Source organism: Cydia amplana, chromosome 25 (assembly GCF_948474715.1).
Source record: "Cydia amplana chromosome 25, ilCydAmpl1.1, whole genome shotgun sequence".
In the NCBI taxonomy this organism is placed as follows: domain Eukaryota; kingdom Metazoa; phylum Arthropoda; class Insecta; order Lepidoptera; family Tortricidae; genus Cydia; species Cydia amplana.
Genome location: NC_086093.1, coordinates 4,214,989 through 4,241,174, shown reverse-complemented (window position 1 = coordinate 4,241,174; position 26,186 = coordinate 4,214,989). Strand labels below are relative to the sequence as shown.

General features: G+C 37.4%; 2 protein-coding genes across 3 annotated transcripts in view; both read left to right on the top strand.

Moving 5' to 3' along the window:
- LOC134659891 (uncharacterized) overlaps positions 1–4,097 on the top strand; it is a 28,032-nt gene extending 23,935 nt beyond the window's left edge. Inside the window, exon 2 of the mRNA XM_063515598.1 lies at positions 3,899–4,097. Within this exon, the coding sequence (XP_063371668.1) occupies positions 3,899–4,097 (199 nt within the window). The remainder of the gene's footprint in view (positions 1–3,898) is intronic.
- A 9,034-nt stretch (positions 4,098–13,131) lies between these two features.
- LOC134659701 (unextended protein-like) overlaps positions 13,132–26,186 on the top strand; it is a 41,044-nt gene continuing 27,989 nt past the window's right edge. For both annotated transcript variants that reach the window (XM_063515390.1, XM_063515391.1), the window contains exons 1-5: positions 13,132–13,510; positions 13,842–14,390; positions 15,961–16,077; positions 16,857–17,028; positions 25,180–25,371. In XM_063515390.1, the coding sequence (XP_063371460.1) occupies positions 13,367–13,510; positions 13,842–14,390; positions 15,961–16,077; positions 16,857–17,028; positions 25,180–25,371 (1,174 nt within the window). In that variant the 5' untranslated portion in view covers positions 13,132–13,366. The remainder of the gene's footprint in view (positions 13,511–13,841; positions 14,391–15,960; positions 16,078–16,856; positions 17,029–25,179; positions 25,372–26,186) is intronic.

The window sequence follows — 26,186 nt, the reverse complement described above, 5'->3', positions numbered from 1 at the left end:
AAATATCAACCACAAATAGCTACACGACAAAAGTTTTTTAATTTTCCTTCCAATCCTGCCATAATGACTTTTTTTTTACGGAAGTCGTCCGTATTTCGCTTGTGTAGTGTTCGAATAGACCCTATTAGGGCCATTATACACAACCTGATAATAAGAATCTCAATTTCAATAAATAAAATAAATGCAGAGGATTTTAAATATTGTCTATGGTCTCTGGTGACTTACGTATAGACAAGATTTTAAATTTATTCATTAACACATTGAATCATACAGATTCGTAAGTATTCTTAATTAAGAATCTTAATATCAGTACGTTCGTGTATAACAGGCATTAACACGGATATTTTGGTCCGATAACCATTCAAAAATTACAAAAAAAAAAAAAAAATCGACTGTTTAGCCTGTTCATGGACACAGACCCCATGCTTACATTAGAATTAAAAAAAAATTACTTCCCGGCCTAGGCCTTCAATTTCGTATGAAATTCCTTTACAGTTCTCTGGAGTTGCTCCGCCCTAAACGTGATACTTCGAAGTCTGATATAACGCCCGGAGCGACGACATTTCATTGCATGTTTGAGAAAAATTAGATTTTTTTAAAGGACATAGGGACGTAGGAGGATAAAACGCAGGTTTGCATTTATGAGTGCACGTGATAAAATCGTAACATCCGCAACCGCAATTAATTTATTTAGTTCAGCTGACCAGACGGCGGTAATTACTAATGATAATGAGTATTTTACAAATTACATAGGTATGGAAAACTTGATTCAAATCCGTAGCAAGCCGCGCGGTCCTTGCTATCGTTGGCTTATTAAGAATTAATCGTTGGAAGTTAGAACAATTTCATTCACTCTCACTCTTAGTTGTCATGTCAGTAAGTGACATATATTTATCATCACTCTCACCTGTACGTCACTACGCGACATAAATATCATTACTCGTACTCATGCCATGTCATGCAGGGGTGCATAAACAAAACAATAACGTCTCACACTAATCGCTTATCAGTGGGAAGTGTAATACGTGACTCATATGAGACGGCTACTGACGCTACGCTACGCGGGTGTAATGAAGAGTTCAGAGAAATGCCAAGAATGTAAACAAAGCAATTACCTTTATATGTATAAGTGTAAGGAGTTGGGCGTCCAGCGGGGCGGGGCGTGCGGCGTGCATGTTAAACAAATGCAAACGTATAGGAGCGGCCTTAGTGCACGCTGCTCAAATTACTCCTGACCCCGACGCCACGCTGCACGCCCCGCCGAACGCTCCGCTCCGAGCGTCTACTCAGGCCTTACACTAAGGCATGTGCACACCGGATTCGTGTGCGTAGACGTAGACGTGCACACGCAGCCGGTGTGCTCTAGCCTTAATTAGGGAATAGGGAGTATTACTGCAATGTTTTGCCGCCAGAGTGCAGCACTAGCGCCTTTTGTAAACCATAGAGCAACTTCTAAATACTGTGCCTTAAGGCTTAACCTTTTCGACGCCGTGTCAAACACAAAAGCTGTCACGCTGACGCCACGTCACCGAAGTGTCAAAACTGGAATTGAACTTTTATGTACATATATGCACGTAGTTGCTCTGTGGTCTGTGACCGATTAATCGGTCTTTGGCGTTGAACCCACGGTGCGGATATATCGGTCATTGGTATCCAAAAGGTTAAACTGTTTTTTGACAAGTTTTCACAGACAGTATAAAATATGACATTGATACATCAAGGCGGTTTGATTACAAAGGGCGTAGGTACCGGGAAACGCGAAATCGAAACTCGGTGTCTGCCTCTTTATCGCTTGAATATGCAAGAGTGATAGAGAGATTACATAACAAAACGTCGACTCTCTCGTTTGCGGTAGACCCTTTGATTGTGGGAGTGCCGTCCCCTACGCAGAGTTTCGCGTAATATTCCCTATTATCAATTTTTGGGTAAAAATGGCTCCTTCAATACCCACTGTCATTACTGTCAATGATTTATCTAATTAAAGAACACATACTGGTGGAAAATAGCCAGATTAAAACATGCGTATGTTCATTTATTCGTTATCTGTGGCTCTGACTCACATATCGGTTAACACAATTAGCGCTACTCCAAACATGACATTGCCATAGTTCCTGAAAGTGTGCTAAACGCTTAAACTAATAGTGCGTTAGCTGGTAGCGTAATTTATACTCGTGTAGATAGTAAAGCCCGCGGGCTCAGCACGGTTTCATTTTTATCGACTATCACTATGCCCGTCACTTTCGCACTTACATACTTGTTAGAACGTGACAGGAGTGGTGATAAATGATAAAACTGCGACCGTGCTACTAGGTCAGGACACACAAACCTCCTGATACTCGTCGCGCATGTAGATTTTTTTTTGGTGTATTCCCATTTGTCCACGCCCCACGAGACCTCTACACATGAGGCGGAGACAGATGGGAACGATGCATATGGGAATACATCATTTTTGATAGATACATGCGATACACTGAATGATTAGAACCTAAACATTACCTAAACTAAACTTTAGGTTAGTACTGAACAACTGTCGCTATCTATACTCTAGAGCAGCGGTCGGCAACCTTTTAGCAGCCAAGGGCCACATAGAAGGTAACGAAGTTGACGCGGGCCGCACTTTGTTAATATTTATGACTTTATCAGATATTATCGTTTGTCAATATTACATACAAAATAGACAGGGAGGCTCGCGGGCCGCAAGTGACAGGTTCACGGGCCGCGGGTTGCCGACCGCTGCTCTAGAGGTCATACCGTTGTCCATTAAGGGAAACAATATTTTGTTTATGTAGCTACTGATACTATTTTCGGCAGAATCCACTTCTCATTAGCGCTGTAGTCAATCTACATTTTACTCTTCACTACATAGTATAAAACAAAGTCGCTTCCCGCTGTCTGTCCCTATGTATGCTTAGATCTTTAAAACTACGCAACGGATTTTGATGCGGTTTCTTTTAGTAGATCTAGATAGAGTGATTCAAGAGGAAGGTTTATGTATAATTTGTTAACCCGTGCCAAGCCGGGGCGGGCCGCTAGTTATAAAGTGTGTAACAGACGGAAAGAATATCTGTCCTCTATAAAATGGGTCACTCCACGACGAGGGGGGTAGGGGGTGAAGGGAGTAAGTAACTATTTATTTTAATATCTTTGTATTCCTAGATTTGTTGATACTTAAATATTCATTATTAATACAGAAAACTCGTGTTATATTGTCTTTGAATTAACCAATAAGTGCTTCAATTTAGTATGGATCACAAAAAAAATGGTTTCGACGTTTTTACACTACCCAAGTACCTAAATACCTAAAAAGATGCCACAATGTTCATGACCTATTTCTTATTTTAAAATACGAATGATATTTTTAACTGCGGAACGAAATGAAAGGATGTTTTCAAGCCGACGTGTATAATTTTAGTGTCATGGAAAATATACCTCTTATTTATTGATTACCGAATACCGAATTTATTCTGTTACTGAACAAAAGTCTCTGGTATTTTAAGCAAAACTTAAGATTTTAGAACACCAACTCGGTTTGGTGGTTTGGTCGGTGGTTTGGTAAAAGATGGGAATTTTTTGGTGTGGTGAATGTTTTAGTGGGAATCAGTAGCCACCAACATTTTTTTAGAGTTCAATCGAGTTGGTGGTGACTGGGAATTATTCTTCCCAGTAGTTACCAGTGGTAACAACTCGGTGGTAACTATATAGTGGGAATAACCCATCCTGACATCCTGGCGGAACTTTTAGTCATCTTTGTGCATTATTTTCAAGTACGATATTTTTCTGCTCTATACAGCACAATCGAAGTTTGAACCCATGATTTTTTTCCACCACATTTCGGAAATTAATCTTTTGTCTTTTCATGTGAATTTAGTTCTCGCATTAAAAAATATCTTTGTTTCAGCAAGCAGCTGGAAAACCTGGAACTCCTGGACGACGTCACCGACGTCGACAACGTCAGTGACTACAGTGACGTCAACGGTCTGCGGAATGACGTCGACGTCAACAGGAACCGTGACGCCGTTAGTGACGTCAGTGACGTCGTGGTCGAGACCTGGGCTTATCTGCCGAATAGGCTAGTGGATAGTACGGTACGTCCATAAGCTTATAATGTACCCATAGAAAGAAAGAAGATATAAGTATATCTTCTAGGTAAGTACCTATCTAAACCGGAGTCTCTCGGATTTGAACCACAGCTCGTACCAATATTGCAGGCTTATGTGCTAAAATGGTATTAAGACGCAAGTTATAGCTAACGGCATTGAGAACGTCAATTTCAAGATCACTATAGCTATAGTTACCTATTTGCCCATGGCTTGACTGACCTGGGGCCTTATTCGACATGCCACTTTTGACGTCGCATGTTGAAGTTCATTTGAATCTGAACAATCATGGGTTGTCGAATAGGTAAAGTGTGTCACCTGTCAGTGAATCTCATGTAAACAAATCATTTCATCGCTAGACTTGGTTGTCTATTGGTATGGCCGCCATGTTTGGATTTATGACGTTTAAAAGGGGATTCTATGGCATAGAGTAAACTGCATTTCTATTTTCTATAGTTTTTTGATTCCCCTACTCGACGCAAGATGGAGTTAACAGTCAAATTTCGATCTTGGCGTTATAAAAATAAACCGCAAGAACATGACATGCAGTTGCGTTGGTGTAGATCTATCATGAAAACGAATATATGACAATTGTCCAGAATTAAAAAAAACCCCAGCTCTTAGCAATGAACTTCTTGTAACTTGTGTGAAAAATATCATTTGATATTACACCAATTATTTTATGGTGAAGTAAAATATCATGAGTCATGAGGAAGACGGAGTAGCCAGTAGCCACAATAAGCTATATTTTTGTCCTCTGGGTTAGATGGCAGTGAAATAGGGAGAGATAGTGAAGAATGCGGCAAAATAAGCATTTATTGTGTTGTTAGTAGTTAGTAGACTAGTTTTTTTTTCTAAAAATGAAAATTGACGCAACAGCAAGCTCATAGCCCCCTATGAGCCAGTCTGTTAGGTGCAGGCTTAAGGGCTAATCCCGGGGGAAGCGGAGCGTCGGCGACTAGCTGGTGCATCTGCTTATTAACCTCTTCTCACTTTTACCTCAGGTCCTTTGATTAATAAATTAAGGTAAAATTCGTAAGAACTAGTGCCTGTGTCATATTCTAAATTGGACGCTATGCCTAATTAGTTGTTATAAATTAAATACAATAATTATTTATTTAATTAAATTTATAACAACGCAACGTGGGGTTATTCATGATGAATTTTAATGGCTTATATAAGACAGCGGTCGTATATTGCCTCAGAAATTTGGATTTTGTCAGTTTGAATGAACAGCAAACTGGAGACATTGAGATTAATTTTAAACTTATTATTTTAGGTGTTCGTAAGAAATAAGGTATTGACAGACATTGACGGAAAATCGCGAAAACCCGGCCAGGTGCGTCGGACCACGCAAAACGGAGGAGGATTCCATACTTACTTCTTCTACCATGTATCCATATGCCAAAATAGCAACAAAAAAGCCGAACAAAAATACCGTTTCTTCGCAGCACTAGATTTCAGTCCTTTTTTTAGAAAAGTAATATGTTTAGGTACATAATATATATATATATCGGCGACGGATGGTCCTGGCGGTGGGCGCGTGGGGGTAGTACCTAGATGTATTACTTCACAGCCAAAATAGTAGGTATGCTACCAACGCATGAGATAAACATTCGGACTCATTAACCATACTAGTGCCTACTATTATTTCAGTACTAGATAATCAAAATAACAACGATCTTACGATGGAATCGGATTCGATAAAAATAAAAAGATCACATGAAATCGTTCAAATCTTTATTTAAGTCAAACTACACCGGCTCCAACCCTACACCTCTGACCCGAGAAGATTTAACCCGGCAACAAACTCGGCGGGACACATCTTTTCAAAACAACACATAGTTTCTTTATTTTACAAAAGTAAGCTTCTAATGGCACATAAGAAATCAAAATAACACTTGGAATAAAACACTTAGCTAAACGGTTAAAGAACGTGAGAATCTATAAGCTTTCAGAATAATCCTTCAGGTGTAAGCCTTCAGGAACGTAGCGAATTAGGCACGAGCTTGGCTAACGTCCGATCTCTAGCGCGGTCCGATCAAGAAGACTGAAGCCAGTTCCAGCGGCGGAGCCAACGGCTCCCGCCTCCAATTCAAGTTGGTAAACCTGCCTGACCAGTCTACCAACATAACGACAAAAATGCCTGCTCGTGCCTACCTTCACTCAAGATACACATCTTGACGTTCCAAAGCCTTCTACCTGTCATTTTAGTTCAATAATACGCCAATAGATGGTGGCGTTACTCACTACGCAGCTTCATTATTTCGTTACAAGCAAATAATACATAGTCAAACATTGCTAATCGACTTTTACAGGCGTCTAACTATGAACTGTAATGCTGCAATACGTCTTTCTGGTGTCTCGCTCCGACACGGCCGTCCTGCGCTACACACGTCCTCGTGTGTGGGTGTATGCATTTGATACTGAAACAAAACATACAGCACAGTATCTCATCGCTCGGTCATTCCTGACCAACAATTTGGGTCTCACTCAAATTACTATTAAAATCAAACTTTGTTATCAATCAAACCAGAAAAAAAATAAGCAAATAGAGGCAAATAGCTGAGTTTCGATTTTCGCACTTCCCGATAGGCCCCTTTGTAAACAAACCGCCTTGATGTGTCTATGTCAAATTTTTAATTGTCTGTGAAAACTTGTTAAAAAAAAGTTTAAAACAAAGGCGTAGGCAAAGAGTAGTATAATATGTATATAGCTGGTCAACCAAATCTTGTCAGTAAAAAAGGCACGAAATTCAAATCTTCCATGGGACGATATCCCTTCGCGCCTACATTTTTCAAAATTGCCGCCTTTGTCTACTGTCAAGATCTGGTTGACCAAGTATACCTATATAGCGCTGGCGGTACACCGAGAAATTCAGTAAAATGCTGCAAATGATGTTAAAGGTATGAAAATCGGTACGATTGATCTGTAGAACATTTGAAACAATTTGACCCGAAGCACCAACAAATAAAAAGAAAACGAGAGGAGTTATGACGTCATCTTTTTTTGTAAGGAATAAAAAAATATTGTTTAAAAACCTATCGTGTTTGGTATTAAACGAAAGGGCTTTAGGAGCCGATTCCAAACATATATCACATCATTACATTTCAGTATTTTTTTTTTATTATAATATAAATAATTTTCAAAACATACCAATTAAGTTTGGGTTTCTCCAGATACAATACGGCAAATTTTTTTTTGTAAAATATACCTCTAATCTTATACCTAATATCCTCATATCTAACCCTAATAAAGCAATTTTGAAATTATATACATTTAGGTTTTTTTTTTATTTTTCAATTTTACATAGTGTGATCTATGAATCTCTCAATTAAATATTTAAAAAGAAAGCATAAAATTAATATATAACGGTTTTTTTCAGAAAGTCGCTTATATCTCGGAATCTATAAGTCGTAGTAAAAATTGTCTATGTAATAATTAAGAAAGAATTAACCGAAAAAACTCACCTTTAACGTCCCCCCTTTCCCGAGTTCTCCGCCCCCCACTCATCAGAACTTTTTCTTACTTAAAGCTTAGATATTACCAAAGGAACATGTAATAGTATTTTATGCAACTGTTGTTTAAGAGAGGTCAAAAAAGGCGAGTGGCGTGAGTAACAATAACAACAAACAACAACCGAAAATTGTTAATAAAGACGCCACTAGTATTTTTTGACTCAGTTAAACAACGTTGCATACAATACTTTTTCTACGACCAAGCACTTACTTTGAAATGCAATGAAATAATAATAAAAATGGATGATGATGATTGTTTCATGTCCTAATGTGATAGGACAGTGCGTGGGATTCTTAAGGGGAACGAAAATTTTATTATTTTTGCGCTACGACGCACGGTTTAGGAGATACAGCCCTATAAATATTTTTCTTCCTCTTTTTCTTTTTTTTTCTTTTTTTTTTTCTTTTTTTGTGTTTTTTAAATCTTACTTAGGGGTTCCTTAAAGGGGAACGAAAATTTGATTATTTTTGCGCTACGACGCACGGTTTAGGAGATACAGCATTATAAAGTTTTTTTTTTGTGTTTTTTAATCTCTTTTTTGTGTTTTTTTTAAATATTAATTAGGGTTTCTTACAGAGGAATGAACATTTTAATATTTTTGCGCTACGACGCACGGTTTAGAAGATACAACCCTATAAAAAAAAATCTTTATTTTTTTGTTTTTTGTATTTTCTAAATATTACTTAGGAGTTTCAAAGGGGAACGAAAATTTGATTATTTTTGTGCTACGACGCACGGTTTAGGAGATACAGCCCTATAAAGATGAAAATAATCGTACCATTAACCAAAACATGTATATGGTTTACTCATCTGTCAGAAATGACAATTAAAATTAGATTGGAAACAATGTATTCCATACAATATTTTTTAAGTGGTGATTACACGAAGTATCGTAAAAGTGCCAAAAAGATACTGCGTGTATGCACAAATATTTTTTTTGGGGAATAGACTAAAGACTTGTGTTGATAACTATAAGTTAGGGGTTTAAAGGTGTGTGCACGACCCTTTAAATGACAAATAAAAGTACGGGAGTAGAAAAAGCAAGTTTCAATACTCTTATTTTACCCGAATGACATTATTACTCGTATTGAGTAATTCGGCAGGGCTATTATTACACTTTGTAAAATTGAAAAATTAAAAAAAAAACCTAAATGTAAATAATTTCAAAATTGCTTTATTAGGGTTAGATATGAGGATATTAGGGATAATTTGAGGTATATTTTACAAAAAAAAAATTATGGTATTGTATCTGGAGAAGCCCAAACTTGGTATGTTTTGAAAACTATTTTTATTATAATTTAAACAAAATGACTGAAATGTAACTATGTGATATATTTTTAGCATTGGCTCAGAAAGCCCTTTCGTTTAATACCATACACGATAGGTTTCTAAACATTTTTTTTTATTTCATACAAAAAAACATGACGTCATAACTCCTCTCGTTTTTTTTATTTGTTGGCGCTTCGGGTCAAATTGTTTCAAATGTCCTAAAGATCAATCGTACCGATTTTCAGACCTTTAACACCATTTGCAGCATTTTACTGATTTTCGCGGTGTACCGCCAGCGCTAGAAGTGGGCAGCAAAGAGTAGTATAATATATAGAACAGTCGGCAGTCAACGTTTGTTCCTAATAAATATAACATTGATGAATCAAGGCGGTTTGTTTAAAGAGGGCCTGCCGCGATACCAATTTCGTTATCTGCCACCATTAAATTTCGCTCGTATATGCAAGAGTGATAGAGAGGCAGATAACGAAATTTCCCCCCACCCCCCTTTGGATGGTTCTTGTTTGAGTTATAATGTCACTGTATTGAGGACTCAACCTTTCCATTTTTAAAGTGTTTTTATATCGACATGACACTGGCTACTGTAGTAAATGCCAAAAAAGAAAAAAAAAACGCTGTCATAGTAATCGTCAATCGAAATAAACAACGTACAAATATCCAAGAAAAATTTGCAAAATAGTATATGATAAATATGTAAAACATCATTAATTATCGAATTAAGATTACATACAACTTTGTGTAAAAAAAATTGAGGCAATTATACAGCCCGATTATACGGGTTACATCTTGAAAAAGATGATTATCTTGGAAAGAAGAGTAAATATACATAGGTGAACATAATGGTGAACAAAGGTATAGTCAAATAGGTAGGGACATAATTCAGGGTTTGCTTGTCTGGTCCACGCATGCTGTACCTATCACGACCACGGCACGGCCGTCTCCTGCTAACTTTTCGCTATAATAGTAAAATCATAGGTCTAATACCTATGATTTTAATATTATAGCGAACAATATTTCATGTTCATGATCTGCGTGCGGCCTAGCGCGCGTTGCCTCTATGAGGAGCTGTCAAAGCGCTTTATATCTGTATGCTTTTGATGATGCGGATCAGCATTCTTATCCAGCGGGGCAAGCGGGCAGCCTGGAGAAGGGCACCCTACCGCACTTGGTAGGTCACTACACTCACTACCAGGATTTAGGGCTAATAATTTATTTATAAGTTTTTAATACCTTTAAACGAGCAATTCTTGTAAATTTATTTATTTATTTATATGTATATATATTTCGGGGATCTCGGGAACGGCTCTAAACGGATTTAGATGAAATTTGCTATATGGAGGTTTACGGGGGCGCAAAATCGATCTAGCTAGGTTTTATCTCTGGGAAAACGCATTTTTGGGTTATTATATGTTTCCCGAGCAAAACTCGGTCTCCCAGACATTAAGTTTTTAATTTAAGTGTTTTTATCATGTTTCATATTTAAACTTACAGATGTGAATCACCAGCAGAGTTTTTGGAGAGGTGTGGTTTTCTTATTTCCTGTTACCAACCTGAAACACCATACCTACTTAAATATCAGAAAATAATAAAGTGAAGAAAATTAAATAAAGTTGAATGCTTAAAAACTTTAATGTTTTATTAAAATTAAACGAAAAAAAATGTGTAAACTGAAATAGATCTAATTTTTTTATTTGTAGTTGAATAACATATATGTATTTAATCTCCTTTAATTAAAAATCATCTCTGAGTAGATACATATTAAACAATAGGTACTTTTAGGTCTTGGTAGTAATGTTAGGTCTTATGACCTACTGTATTTGACTATATTACTTACCAAGACCGAAGCCTGACCTGTCAGTCACCAACTATTTTGATGCTCTTTGTAGGTAGCATCAAAATAGTTGGTGACTGACAAAGTTACCAAGTTACTAAGGTAGTAGGTACCTATATAGTAGGTAGCAGTAGCGCAATATTTAGTCAAAATATTTTGACTAATTTAGATTACTTTTATGCCAAAAAAGTAATACAAGCTATTCATGTTCCACTTAGTAATAAAATACGGACTTTTCTGAATATGTGGTTTACGAAATGTGTTAAGAGCCAACAGGAGTGGTCATTTCTCCATACAAACGTACTCGACTGTTTCCTCCGTGGGTTTTGAAGCTAGAGCAATGATTTTTTTAACACAGATTAATATTGTCAATAACGGTGTCGGACCGTTTTGCTTTTTTTGATATTTTTGTTTTTTAAGGCGCTAGAGCCCTTAAAAAATGGCCAAAATGGCCTAATTGACTATGCCGCAATGAGAGGCGTGGTATTCAAAACTGATATCAATTAGCCAAAAAAGCAAAACGGTCCGACACAGATAATTTCATAATCATTTAGATTTCCAAATTTGGTTACGATTGGTTAAGTTTTGGAGGAGGAAACAGTTAAAAGTAAACAGGAAACAGGAGGTTTCGTACTCGACCTCGATATTTGAGATTTTTACGCAGGATTTTTCACCTTGTCCTTATCGCATTAGTTTTAGGTGCCGCTTCCGTTAGCGAGACGGGTATATTTACCTAAAATATTTAAATCTCAGCTCCAACAGGAGGCTCTTAAGGTACAACTTGTGGTTTATTAACGTGGTTTAGAAATAGGCAGCTTGAGTTGAGAGAGGTGATGAGTAAATTGTTTAATTTTTTTACAATTTTGAGCGTTTATAGGAGAATGTGTGGAGCAAGCATTATTTGACGTGTAGGTGTGGGTTCAACAAAAAGATCGCTTGTCAATAAGGCATTCTTGCTGTTAAAATTCAATTATTAATAGCCTTTATCGACCATCAGCAATGTAGTCCCTTTTTGATTGATGGAAATTGTCACGTAAGTTCCACTACTCGCCGCCGCATCGCCTACAGCGCATTCGTTGGTCTATCGCTCACAAGATGTCATTAATTCATGTAAACTTACGTACTGAAAAAAAAAAGTTTTACTCTTTGCTATAAATTACCCTTTCGCACGTCAAAAACTCCAAGATGGTACCGAAGGTCATAGAGAACCAAGTCTACCTTTGGAATCATTACTTGTCAAAATTTGACATTAGCAATCCACAGTTAGGTGACAACCAAACCAAACCATTATAAACCTTAAAGTAATAATAAAACAAAGTTGTTTTTTGTTAAATTATTGTTTGTACCAAATGAACTTCAGCACTTGATGAACTTCAAATGAACTTCAGCAGTTGAATTTCAAATGACGCGAAATCTGACAGTTGCACATGTCGAATAGGGGCCCTGTATCTGTCTGTTGATTTGTCAAAATCTCCATGTTCTTTAATTAACGTCTATCTCATCTATGTATTCTATGTAATTAACTGGTTTGGTTTGACGTAAATAATTTAAATGTATTTTCTTTCTTTCTTTCTTTCTTTCATTCTTTCTTTCTTTTGATGAAATTTTGTATACTCTTCAGTCGGGCTGGCGGGGTAAGAAGCAGGGATGTTGCGGATGCAGATTTTTTGACATCCGCGGATGCGGATGCGGATATTTAAAGGCTCACATCAGCGGATGCGGATGCGGATGCGGATGTCAAGATTAGGTACTTAGAAAACGTCAAATATTACATTTTTAGTATTTTTTTTATTAAAAAAAAAACCAAGCGTTTAGTATTTGATCAAGAATATAGGTGCGTTATATTTAATAAACAGTAACTTAGCCGACTTTTCTGGATCTAGACCAGCGGTTCTCAATCTTTTTTTTTTGACGGAACCCTTTTGGAAAGCGAAATACTTGATGGAACCCTACAATAAAACAATAGTTTTTAGAAGTGTATTTTTTTATTAATAAGCATAATAATTATGCGTTCCTGTACCGACTTCTTCGACATCCGCATCCGCATAAGCTCCGCATCGATTTTATGCGGATGCGGATGCAGATGCGGATGTTGAAAATAATGCGGAAGTTCCGCGGTTGCGGATGCGGACGCGGATGTTCGCAACATCCCTGGTAAGAAGCTGCTGAGCACCCGTTGGATAAGCCGAAGTGTTTTTTTATTGAAACCCTACCTTTGCATACCTACAGAGTGAACGTGGCTATAACTGCGAACCATTTTTTCGTTCATGAGTGTTCATGTTCATGAATTCGTTCGTCTATTGCTCTCGTATGTTAGAGAGGCAAATATACAAAACTGTTTTTTTTTTACCCGAGGTAGCCCTCTAGGTTTAATCGTGACTGATAAAAAAGATTCAAATAAAACATTTTCTTACAGGTATCAGAACCCAGCAATGAACTCAACTCTGAATGGGGAGAATTCCAGGACACAGAAAACGAGACCCTTTCAAGACCTAGACGTGATACAGAAAACTCAACAGTCAACCCATCAGACACTAGCCTCGGCCCTAAAAACGCAAACGTGATAAACAATATCAAACTAGTAGGTTTTAGAATTGAAGAGTCTGAGAAGGAACCTAAGATTGTGGATGAGATGATACCTAGTGTGTTAAGAAATACTAACTTTCAATTGAGGCTGTTTGGAGAGAATTTTGTTAAGGGTATGGAAATTGCGTTTACACATACTAAGTCTGCGTACGGTGATGAGTGTGTGCACTTATTGGATGAGACTTATAAGGTATGTATTTTAATTTTACGAGAATATTGTCATTTTTTAAAGAATTTTCATCCAAAGAGTTAACTTGGTCTGCTTTTATCCATGTTTGTTAATTTGCTTGAATCTGGCAAGCCGGTGAAAATCAAGTTCTTTTGATGCCCCCGCCACTAGGGCCTACCGCGAAACACAAATATCGAAATTTCGTATTCTGCCTCACTATCACTTATGCATATTTAAGCGATAGAGGGGCTGGTAAAGAAATTTTGATTGTTGGTGTTCGCGGTAGGCCCTCTGGTCCGCATATAAGTAATGTAAATTGAATATTTAATTTATAATAACCTTTTTTTTTCAGGTAGAAGTGGATACCGAAGAAAACGCCTTCATATCCCTGAAAGCGCCTTACCCCGCAGACACGCCCGAAGGCCACAAATTCTACTTCTGTGTTAGAGACTCCCCCTCACGCCCTTTTAAGCACCAAGGCAGTGACACTTGGAAGATACTTGGCACCCACCACAAATTGCTACCTCTCTGGGTTTCTATCATCTTGATCATTATCCTACTATTACTAGCTTCACTGTTCTCAGGCTTGAACTTAGGTCTGATGGCTTTAGATAGAACGGAACTAAAAATCATAGCGAATACGGGTACAGAGAAGGAAAGGAAATACGCAAGAGCGATCATGCCTGTCAGAGCGCATGGAAACTATCTCCTCTGCACGATTTTGCTGAGTAACGTTGCTGTTAATAGCACTTTTACAGTGATTCTGGATGACTTGACGTCTGGGTTGGTGGCTGTTATAGGATCAACGCTGGCTATCGTGTTTATAGCTGAGATTACGCCGCAAGCTGTTTGCGCTAGGCACGGATTGTTTGTTGGTGCTAAGAGTATTTGGATTATGAAGGTGAGTTTTTTTAAATAAATAAATATTACAGGACATTCTTAGACAGATTGACGAAGTCCCACAAGCTCAAGAAGGCTTGTGTTGTGGGTACTCAGACAACGATATATATATATATATATATATATATATATATATATATAATATGCAAAGACTCAGGAACAAGTATCTGTGCTCATCACACAAATAAATGCCCTTACCGGGATTCGAACCCAGGACCGCAGCTTCACAGGCAGGGTCACTACCCACTAGGCCAGACCAGTCGTAAAATTTTTATTGTATTTTTATTAATTTATCATCTGCCTGCATCTGCATCTAAAAGTTTAAGCGTGAAGAGGTAAGATACATACGGAGTTACTTTCGTATTCCTAATATTAGTAGGGATTCATTAAATTTTATTTAATTAGAGTATCAAAACAAAACCTAAATTCACTAATCTGCATTATTATATTTTTGTGACGTAATAATCTAACATCAAGCGTATGATGGATTAGATTATCCATCTGATAATATAAACGTCACTTTTTAACACTCTGCAATTGAAAGAGACAGCCAATGTAACTATCACGCTGTCACGTAGAGCGCGACCATCATATACTGTTCAGTCAAGTTTATTACCAGAAGATTACCCATTCTTATCGTTAAGCAACCTTGTAAAAACTAAAGATTTGTGCGGCCTTGTAAATATTTATCTCTTAAGTATCATTTTTAAATATACTTTACAGTACATATGGCCCTATTTTCACGCACTAGTGCGTAAAATAGTACTTTTTGTGCGATGTCAAAAGTTTAAAGGGCCATATGTACTGTAAAACGTTGTTCGATACACGTGTGAATAGGTAATTCGCAACTCGTGTCGATTTAAAACACTCCCTTCGGTCGTGTTTTAATTTATCGCCACTCGTTTCGAATTTCCTCTTTTTCGCACTTGTATCGAAAATAACTATAGAGATGTTGTTTATCTTAAATGTAATCAATTTTACAGCTTGTAATGATGATGTCATGTCATAATTGGTTTGTCTACTATAACTAACTTACCTAATGTTTATCAAGCATAAATGTCTGCGGCGAGACAATTTTTTTTTATATTAAGTTAAACCATTCTTACGATAGATGTCGCTATGCGCCTCCCTAAGGCGCGTAAAAAAACTAAGGAATGGAAAGATTCGCACGCTTAGTTTCTGGTAGCTCAGTTGATTAAAAGCAATCGGACCGATGTTTCGAAGATCGCAAGTTCGAGTCTTGCCGGAAGCGGTGAATTTTTAAATTTTTCCTTTAATATGAAAGAGTTATAATTAACTTACTGTTACATATTAGAACAAATTAAATCATTTTCAGAAAATATTTTAATTTGTTGTTATTGCCAGGGGGCGCCATAAGCCTTCAGTATGAAGTGCATATACTTGAAAAAATTTGACGGCGCTGTGGCCCGGTGGCCGAGTGGCAACAGGCATCTGCCGCGATAGCAGAGGACGCTGGTTCGATTCCAGCCTGGGGCACTGGACGCTTGGGTCACTTTTTCTTAGTATATGACATTTATTTCAGTTTATAACTTACTGTTACTTTATTTCAGATTGTGATGGGTATTTGTGCCCCACTGGCGTGGCCGACGAGTAAGCTCTTAGACTACTTCCTAGGCGAAGAGATAGGCACACATTACAACAGGGAAAGGCTAAAGGAGTTAGTCAAGGTAAGTCTATTAGAATTTATTCAACATTTTTTTTAAAGAGGGTATACGCATAACCTCCGGCGTACACCTGCACGAACAGTGAATACCAGCAATCATATTAGCTGTACAGCATACGACGGCCTTTAAGTTTTAAGTTCCTATGGCATACAGGGTTAGATGACAGGAAAACCTATTAGAAATGTGCAGTCAAGCGTGAGTCGGACTTAGGTAAAGGACAGAACCCTTGGGACGCGAGTCCGATTCGCACTTGGCCGGTTTTTATTATTAGTCTTTTTTGCGTACAGTTTTTAGGGTTCCGTACCCAAAGGGTAAAAACGGGACCCTATTACTAAGACTCCGCTGTCCGTCCGTCCGTCCGTCCGTCCGTCTGTCACCAGGCTGTATCTCACGAACCGTGATAGCTAGACAGTTGAAATTTTCACAGATTATGTATTTCTGTTGCCCCTACAACAACAAATACTAAAAACAGAATAAAATAAAGATTTAAGTGGGGCTCCCATACAACAAACGTGATTTTCGACCGAAGTTAAGCAACGTCGGGCGGGGTCAGTACTTGGGTGGGTGACCGTTTTTTTGCTTGTTTTGCTCTATTTTTTGTTGATGGTGCGGAACCCTTCGTGCGCGAGTCCGACTCGCACTTGGCCGGTTTTTTTTGCTTGTTTTGCTCTATTTTTTGTTGATGGTGCGGAACCCTCCGTGCGCGAGTCTCGCACTTGGCCGCTTTTCTATTACAGCCGATTGCGACACGTTCTTTATTCTATAAGTATCTATTGTTCCAGGTGACCAATCACGTGAATGACCTGGACAAGGAGGAGGTGAACATCATCTCCGGAGCCCTGGACCTGCGGAAGAAGAAGGTTCAGGACGTGATGACCAAGCTGGATGACTGTTTCATGCTGCCCATCACCAGCGTGCTGGACTTTGAGACCATGTCCGAGATTGTCAAGTCTGGTAAGCTATACATAATTGTCCTTAATGTAAGGCCTGAGTGGACGCTCGAGTTAAGCGTGCAGCGGGGCGGGGCGTGCGGCGTGCATGTTAAACAAATGCAAGCGTATAGGAGCGGCCTTAGTGCACGCTGATCACGTCACGCGTGAGCCCACAGCCACGCTGCACGCTCCGCTTCGAGCGTCCACTCAGGGCCCTTATTCGACATGTACAACTGTCAGATTTCGCGTCATTTGAAATTCAACTGCTGAAGTTCATTTGAAGTTCATCAAGTGCTGAAGTTCATTTGGTACAAACAATAATTTAACAAAAAACAACTTTGTTTTATTATTACTTTAAGGTTTATAATGGTTTGGTTTGGTTGTCACCTAACTGTGGATTGCTAATGTCAAATTTTGACAAGTAATGATTCCAAAGGTAGACTTGGTTCTCTATGACCTTCGGCACCATCTTGGAGTTTTTGACGTGCGAAAGGGTAATTTATAGCAAAGAGTAAAACTTTTTTTTTTCAGTACGTAAGTTTACATGAATTAATGACATCTTGTGAGCGATAGACCAACGAATGCGCTGTAGGCGATGCGGCGGCGAGTAGTGGAACTTACGTGACAATTTCCATCAATCAAAAAGGGACTACATTGCTGATGGTCGATAAAGGCTATTAATAATTGAATTTTAACAGCAAGAATGCCTTATTGACAAGCGATCTTTTTGTTGAACCCACACCTACACGTCAAATAATGCTTGCTCCACACATTCTCTTATAAACGCTCAAAATTGTAAAAAAAATTAAAGAATTTACTCATCACCTCTCTCAACTCAAGCTGCCTATTTCTAATCCACGTTAACAAACCACAAGTTGTACCTTAACACATTTCGTAAACCATATATTCAGAAAAGTCCGTATTTTATTTCTAAGTGGAACATGAATATAGCTGGTCAAGCAGATCTTGACAGTAAAAAAGGCGCGAAATTCAAATTTTCTATGGGACGATATCCCTTCGCGCCTACATTTTTCAAATTTGCCGCCTTTTCTACTGACAAGATCTGCTTGACCAGCTATAGCTTGTATTACCTTTTTGGCATAAAAATAATCTAAATTAGTCAAAATATTTTGACTAAATATTGCACTACTACTACCTACTATATAGGTACCTACCTTAGTAACTTGGTAACTTTGTGTCACCAACTATTTTGATGCTACCTACAAAGAGCATCAAAATAGTTGGTGACTGACAGGTCAGGCTCCGGTCTTGGTAAGTAATGTAGCCAAATACTGGTAAGTAATATAGTCATAAGACCTACTGTATTAGGCTATATTACTTACCAAGACCTAAAAGTACCTATTGTTTAATATGTATCTACACAGAGATGATTTTTAATTAAAGGAAATTAAATACATATATGTTATTCAACTACAAATAAAAAAATTAGATCTATACTTGGTCAACCAGAACTTGACAGTAGAAAAAGGCGGCAAATTTGAAAAATGTAGTTGTAGGCGCGAAGGGATATCGTCCCATAGAAAATTTGAATTTCGCGCCTTTTTTGACTGACAAGATTTGGTTGACCAGCTATATTTCAGTTTACACATTTTTTTTCGTTTAATTTTAATAAAACATTAAAGTTTTTAAGCATTAAACTTTATTTAATTTTCTTCACTATAGATTATTTTCTGATATTCAAGTAGGTATGGTGTTTCTGGTTGGTAACAGGAAATAAGAAAACCACGCTGGTGGTCCACATCTGTAAGTTTAAATATGAAACATGATAAAAACACTTAAATTAAAAACTTAATGTCTTCCCAGCTTTGCTCGAAAACATATAAAAACTCAAAAATGCGCGTTTTCCCAGATATAAAACCTAGCTAGATCGATTTTGCGCCCCCGAAAACCCCCATATAGCAAATTTCATCTAAATCGTTAGAGTCGTTCCCGAGATCCCCGAAATATATATAAATAAATAAATAAATATACAAGAATTGCTCGTTTAAAGGTATAAGATATATATTATTAAAAACTTATAAATAAATTATTTGCCCTAAATCGTGGTAGTGACATACCAAGTGCGGTAGGGTGCCCAGAAAGGCTGCAGGCTGACCGCTTGCCCCGCTGGATAACAATGCTGATCCGCATCATCAGAAGCATACAGATATAAAGCGCTTTGACAGCTCCTCATAGAGGCAACGCGCGCTAGGCCGCACGCCATAAATCTAAGCTAAAGTCTTAAATTCGAGATCATGAACATGAAATATTTGTTCGCTATAATAGTAAAATCATAGGTCTAATACCTATGATTTTAATATTATAGCGAAAAGTTAGCAGGAGACGGCCGTGCCGTGGTCGTGGTAGGTACAGCATGCGTGGACCAGACAAGCAAACCCTGAATTATTTACCTACCTATTTTACTATACCTTTGTTCACCATTGTGTTCACCTATGTATATTTACTCTTCTTTCCAAGATAATCATTTTTTTTTTCAAGATGTAACCCGTATAATCGGGCTGTATAATTTGCCTCAATTTTTTTACACAATGTTGTATGTAATTTTAATTCGATAATTAATGATGTTTTACATATTTATCATATACTATTTTTCCAGTTTTTCTTGTATATTACGTTGTTTATTTCGATTGACGTGTTTATTATTTTCGTTACTATGACAGCGGTTTTTTTTTTGGCATTTAGCCAGTGTCATGTCGATATAAAAACACTTTAAAAATGCAACGGAAAGGTTGAGTCCTCCATACAATGACATTATTATAACTCAAACAAGAACCATCCAAAGGGGAATGGGGGAAATTGCGATAGGTATTTGCTTCTCTATCACTCTTGCATATCCGAGGGAAATTTAATGGTGGCACATAACGAAATTGGTTTCGCGGAAGGAAACCGTCTTTATTCATCAATGTTATATTTATTAGGAACAAACGTTGACTGCCGACTGTCCTATATATTACACTACTCTTTGCTGCCGACTTCTAGCGCTGGCGGTACACCGCGAAAATCAGTAAAATGCTGCAAATGGTGTTAAAGGTCTGAAAATCGGTACGATTGATCTTTAGGACATTTGAAACAATTTGACCCGAAGCGCCAACAAATAAAAAAAAACGAGAGAAGTTATGACGTCATGTTTCTTTTGTATGAAAAAAAAAAAATTAGAAACCTATCGTGTGTGGTATTCAACGAAAGGGCTTTCTGAGCCAATGCTAAAAATATATCACATCGTTACATTTCAGTCATTTTGTTTAAATTATAATAAAAATAGTTTTCAAAACATACCAAGTTTGGGCTTCTCCAGATACAATACCGTTAATTTTTTTTGTAAAATATACCTCAAATTATCCGTAATATCCTCATATCTAACCCTAATAAAGCAATTTTGAAATTATTTACATTTAATTTTTTTTTTAATTTTTCAATTTTACAAAGTGTAATAATAGCCCTGCCGAATATAATGTCCGAATATTATGTCCGAATGAATAAATACGAGTAATAATGTCATTCGGGTAAAATAAGAGTATTGAAACTTGGTTTTTCTACTCCCGTACTCTTATTTGTCATTTAAAGGGTCGTGCACACACCTTTAAACCCCCTATAGTTCTTATCTTATAGTTAGCAGTATCTTTTTGGCACTTTTACGATACTTCGTGTAATCACCACTTAAAAAATATTGTATGGAATACATTGTTGCCAACCTAATTTTAATTGTCATTTCTGACAGACGAGTGAACCATAGACATGTTTTGGTTACTGGTACGATTTTTTTTTTCATCTTTATAGGGCTGTATCTCCCAAACCGTGCGTCGTAGAGCAAAAATAATCAAATTTTCGTTCCCCTTTAAGAAATCCCTAAGTAAGATTTAAAAAACAAAAAAAGAAAAAAAGGAAGAGAAATATTTACAGGGCTGTATCTCCTAAACCGTGCGTCGTAGCGCAAAAGTAATAAAATTTTCGTTCCCCTTAAAAGTCCCACCCACTGAACAACCTATCACATTAGGACATGAAACAATCATCATCATCCATTTTTATTATTATTTCATTGCATTTCAAAGTAAGCGCTTGGTCGTAGAAAAAGTATTGTATGCAACGTTGTTTAACTTTCAAAAAATACTCGTGGCGTCTTTATTAAATTTACTTACTCACGCCACTCGCCTTTTTTGACCTCTCTTAAACAACGGTTGCATAAAATACTACTGCATGTTCCTTTGGTAATATCTAAGCTTTAAGTAAGAAAAAGTTCTAATGAGTGGGGGTGGAGAACTCGGGAGAGGGGGGGCGTTAAAGGTGAGTTTTTTCAGTTAATTCTTTCTTAATTCTTACATAGACAATTTTTACTACGACTTATAGATTCCGAGATATAAGCGACTTTCTGAAAAAAACGTTATATATTAATTTTATGCTTTCTTTTTAAATATTTAATTGAGAGATTCATAATCACACTTTGTAAAACTGAAAAATTAAAAAAAAAACCTAAATGTAAATAATTTCAAAATTGCTTTATTAGGATTAGATATGAGGATATTAAGTATAAAATTTGAGGTATATTTTACAAAACATTTTTTAACGGTATTGTATCTGGTCAAACCCAAACTTGGTATGTTTTGAAAATTATTCATTGTATTATTTTAAAAAAAATACTGAAATGTAATGATGTGATATATTTTTGGAATCGGCTCAGAAAGCCCTTTCGTTTAATACCACACACGATAGGTACAATATTTTTTTAAATTCCATAAAAAAAAAGATGACGTCATAACTCCTCTCGTTTTTTTTATTTGTTGGTGCTTCAGGTCAAATTGTTTCAAATGTTCGTACCGATTTTCATACCTTTAACATCATTTGCAGCATTTTACTGAATTTCTCGGTGTACCGCCAGCGCTATATATATTATACTACTCTTTGCCTTTTCTTTAAACTTTTTTTTGACAAGTTTTCACAGACAATTAAAAATTTGACATTGATACATCAAGGCGGTTTGTTTACAAAGGGGCCTACCGGGAAGTGCGAAAATCGAAACTCAGCTATTTGCCTCTTTATCGCTCGAATATGCAAGAGTGATTGAGAGGTTAGATAACAAAATTTCGAATTTCTGACTGTATTTTTCTTTAAATATTTTCAAATACAATTAAGTTGCGTTGTTTTATCACAAAGTTAAAAAGACTTAAAAGACTACTGTCTGTATCATCACCATCAGATCAGCTCGATGGTACCATAAAAATATTGTATTGTCACCCATATTCATGAATCTAGTATTAAACTGGATTGGGCATGAGTGGTGGGGATAACTGAAAGAACGGGATAGACTTATGTATCTTTCAGTAGGAGTAGCAGCGAAAGCGCTATTATTGTTTGTCCTTGTCACAGTCTCACATTTTTTTTTATTCCTCACCGTAAATTAGCATGGATGATTGGTCGAATTTATTTGTTGCCCACCTTAACAAATAAATTCTACCTATCATAGCGTCGCATTACGTATGTTTTGTCCCTCACGGAGGCACGCGTAGACCACTTCTATAGGATGCTACCTTCTATGCCCATATTACATATTATGTACTTATGTAAATTTTCAGCTTCCGCTTCAGCTTTGAACACCCGGGAAGTGGGTCAAATTTAATTTGCATGATTTGATTGGAACCGGGACAGATGAAACTAACTAAAAGCTTGTAAAAATGTGGCTTTCCAATTTCTATTGCAACTTCAGATGAAAACGTCCTTATTGAAGCATAAGGACCCTTAATTTATGGAAAGCCACATACAACAACCAATTCGAGGCTACTAGGCGGCAAAATACGACTCAATACGAGTAGGTAGGTCAAATAAGAGTAATAAAATACGGATTTATATTTGGCCAAATATTCTTTATTGTGACAAAGTTATTCTTCCTCGCGTTATCCCGATTTTGCCACGGATCATGAGAACCTATGGTTCGCTTGACAATTAATCCCAAGAATTGGCGTAGGCACTAGTTTTTCCGAAAGCAACTGCCATCTGACCTTCCAACCCAGAGGGTAAACTAGGCCTTATTGGGATCTGTTAGGCTGTTAAAGTTAGCTACTCGTAAGTCTCGTAACACAACATATAAGTTTCACATTATAACAAAAATTACTTACATATATATTATGTACCTAAACATATTACTTTTCTAAAAAAAGGACTGAAATCTAGTGCTGCGAAGAAACGGTATTTTTGTTCGGCTTTTTTGTTGCTATTTTGGCATATGGATACATGGTAGAAGAAGTAAGTGTATGGAATCCTCCTCCATTTTGCGTGGTCCGACGCACCTGGCCGGGTTTTCGCGATTTTCCGTCAATGTTCAATACCTTATTTCTTACGAACACCTAAAATAATAAGTTTAAAATTAATCTCAATGTCTCCAGTTTGCTGTTCATTCAAACTGACAAAATCCAAATTTCTGAGGCAATATACGACCGCTGTCTTATATAAGCCATTAAATATCAACATGAATAACCCCACGTTGCGTTGTTATAAATTTAATTAAATAAATAATTATTTTATTATTTAATTTATATCAACTAATTAGGCATAGCGTCCAATTTAGAATATGGCACAGGCACTAGTTCTTACGAATTTTACCTTAATTTATTAATCAAAGGACCTGAGGTAAAAATTGAGAAGAGGTTGATATGCAGATGCAACCAGCTAGTCGCCGACGCTCCGCTTCCCCCGGGATTAGCCCTTAAGCCTGCACCTAACAGACTGGCTCATAGGGGGCTATGAGCTCGCCGTTGCGTCAATTTTCATTTTTAGAAAAAAAAACTAGTCTACTAACTACTAACAACACAATAAATGCTTATTTTGCCGCATTCTTCACTATCTCTCCCTGTTTCACTGCCATCTAACCCAGAGGACAAAAATATAGCTTATTGTGGCTACTCCGTCTTCCTCATGACTCATGATATTTTACTTCACCATAAAGTAATTGGTGTAATATCAAATGATATTTATCGCACAAGTTACAAGAAGTTCATTGCTAAGAACCACGACGATTGGTTTAAAATTTAAACTTTATATATAATTTGTTACCTAGTAATTATAATAAATCTGTTTTCTTTTTGACATTTAGTGGTATATGTATTGCTGTATGTTTATTGTCAAGTTTTTTTTAATTCTGGACAATTGTCATATATTCGTTTTCATGATAGATCTACACCAACGCAACTGCATGTCATGTTCTTGCGGTTTATTTTTATAACGCCAAGATCGAAATTTGACTGTTAACTCCATCTTGCGTCGAGTAGAGGAATCAAAAAACTATAGAAAATAGAAATGCAGTCTACTCTATGCCATAGAATCCCCTTTTAAATGTCATAAATCCAAACATGGCGGCCATACCAATAGACAATCAAGTCTAGCGATGAAATGATTTGTTTACATGAGATTCACTGACAGATAATGATCTTTACCTATTCGACAACCCACGATAGTTCAGATTCAAATGAACTTCAACATGCGACGTCAAAATTGGCATGTCGAATAAGGCCCCAGGCCTTACACTTAGCGTCTATTGCAGACGATTTATGGTGTAAGACATTACACCGCTTGGGACGGAATTAAGGAAACGCAGGGATGATCAGCACCTGCATTACCCTCTCGGATTCACTGTCTTATTAAAGGCGAGTCAATACGTGTGGGGACAGGTCGGCTGCAGGAATCTGCTGCTTATTTCAGGTTGGACCCTACTCGCGCCTTACGGAAACTCCATTCCGGGTTTTATTTTGGAGTATCCTTCTCCTAGATGGATTGCAAACCAATGCTGAGAGGACCATCTCCCCTGTTCTTGCTTCGTTTGTGGACGTAGTCGCCTCGTACGACACCCTTATCCTATGTGAGGGTTGGCGCTATTCTAAAGCCGGCCACCACACGGCAAGCAATTAAGGCTTTGCTTAGATAGTCCCCTATACGGAGATTGCATAGATGGAGACAGCAGATACAGCCTCTCATGTGGTACTGGAAAGTAGCGGAGTATGGTCCATACCGCCCAAGTCCAAGGTTTTACTTAATATCAAAGGTTTAAGTTGGGCTGGTTGGACTAGCCTGTGTCGGATATATTGTCAACTCAGACTTGAGTATAAAAACACGGTTTGTTGCTAGAAATTGAAACTTACCACTCACTAAATAAAGTCCACATTCGCAGGCTACTCCCGCATCCCGGTGTACGAAGGCCACCGCGGCAACATCGTGACGGTGCTGTTCATCAAGGACCTGGCCTTCGTGGACCCCGACGACAACACGCCGCTGCGGACCCTCGCGCAGTACTACCAGAACCCCTGCAACTTCGTCTTTGAGGATGTCACGCTTGATGTCATGTTGAAACAATTTAAAGAAGGTAAGTGTCTTGTAACTCCTTTATGCGTCAAATTTTCCCATTCTTTAACTCTTTACGTGACAAAAATTAACACCTTTATTTTCAACTAAAAACGTTATTAATATTGGTTTTCATAGCGCTAAGCAGTCGGAATAATCCTTGTTGTAAAGGTTCCGTCACACAGGCGCGTTTTCCGGGCGGAGCGTGAGCGTTTTATACGTAAAAGCTGCACGCCCCGCTCACGTCCCGCCCGGAAAACGCGCCTGTGTGACGAAGCCTTTAAAGAACAGATTCAGACCAAGTTAACTAAGCACTTATAAGAGCGTAGTGATGTCACCATAAAAAGCAGATTCCTGTCAAAATATGGTGTTCACAGTAGCTATTCGAATGTTGCAGAACTTTCTTAAAACACACGAACGTCGAACAATCTAGGAAGTTTCTGAAACTTACATGACAACTTAAAGTATCCATGCAGAAATATTCTTGTCGGGATTCTCAAAAACGTACTTATTATTCAAAATATTATATATCACATGGTAATTAGACAGGAAGAGGAAATATCTAATAAAGCATCTATCTATAAAGGTTTTCATTGTTAGCTAAATTGTTTTTCTCTGGGAATTTTTCCTATAGAAATTTGGCAACTTCGGTACCTTCTCCTTGGTACAATGTGAGTTCACAATTCACTCTCAAACTTTGTCACGTTAAAGAAAACATAGATTCAGCTTAGATGGACTTTAATATATTACTTTTTAAAAATAACCTTTTATATTCATCAGTGGGCTGTCAGCAAGGCGACCCTTTGGGCCCTGCACTTTTCAGCCTTGCCATACACC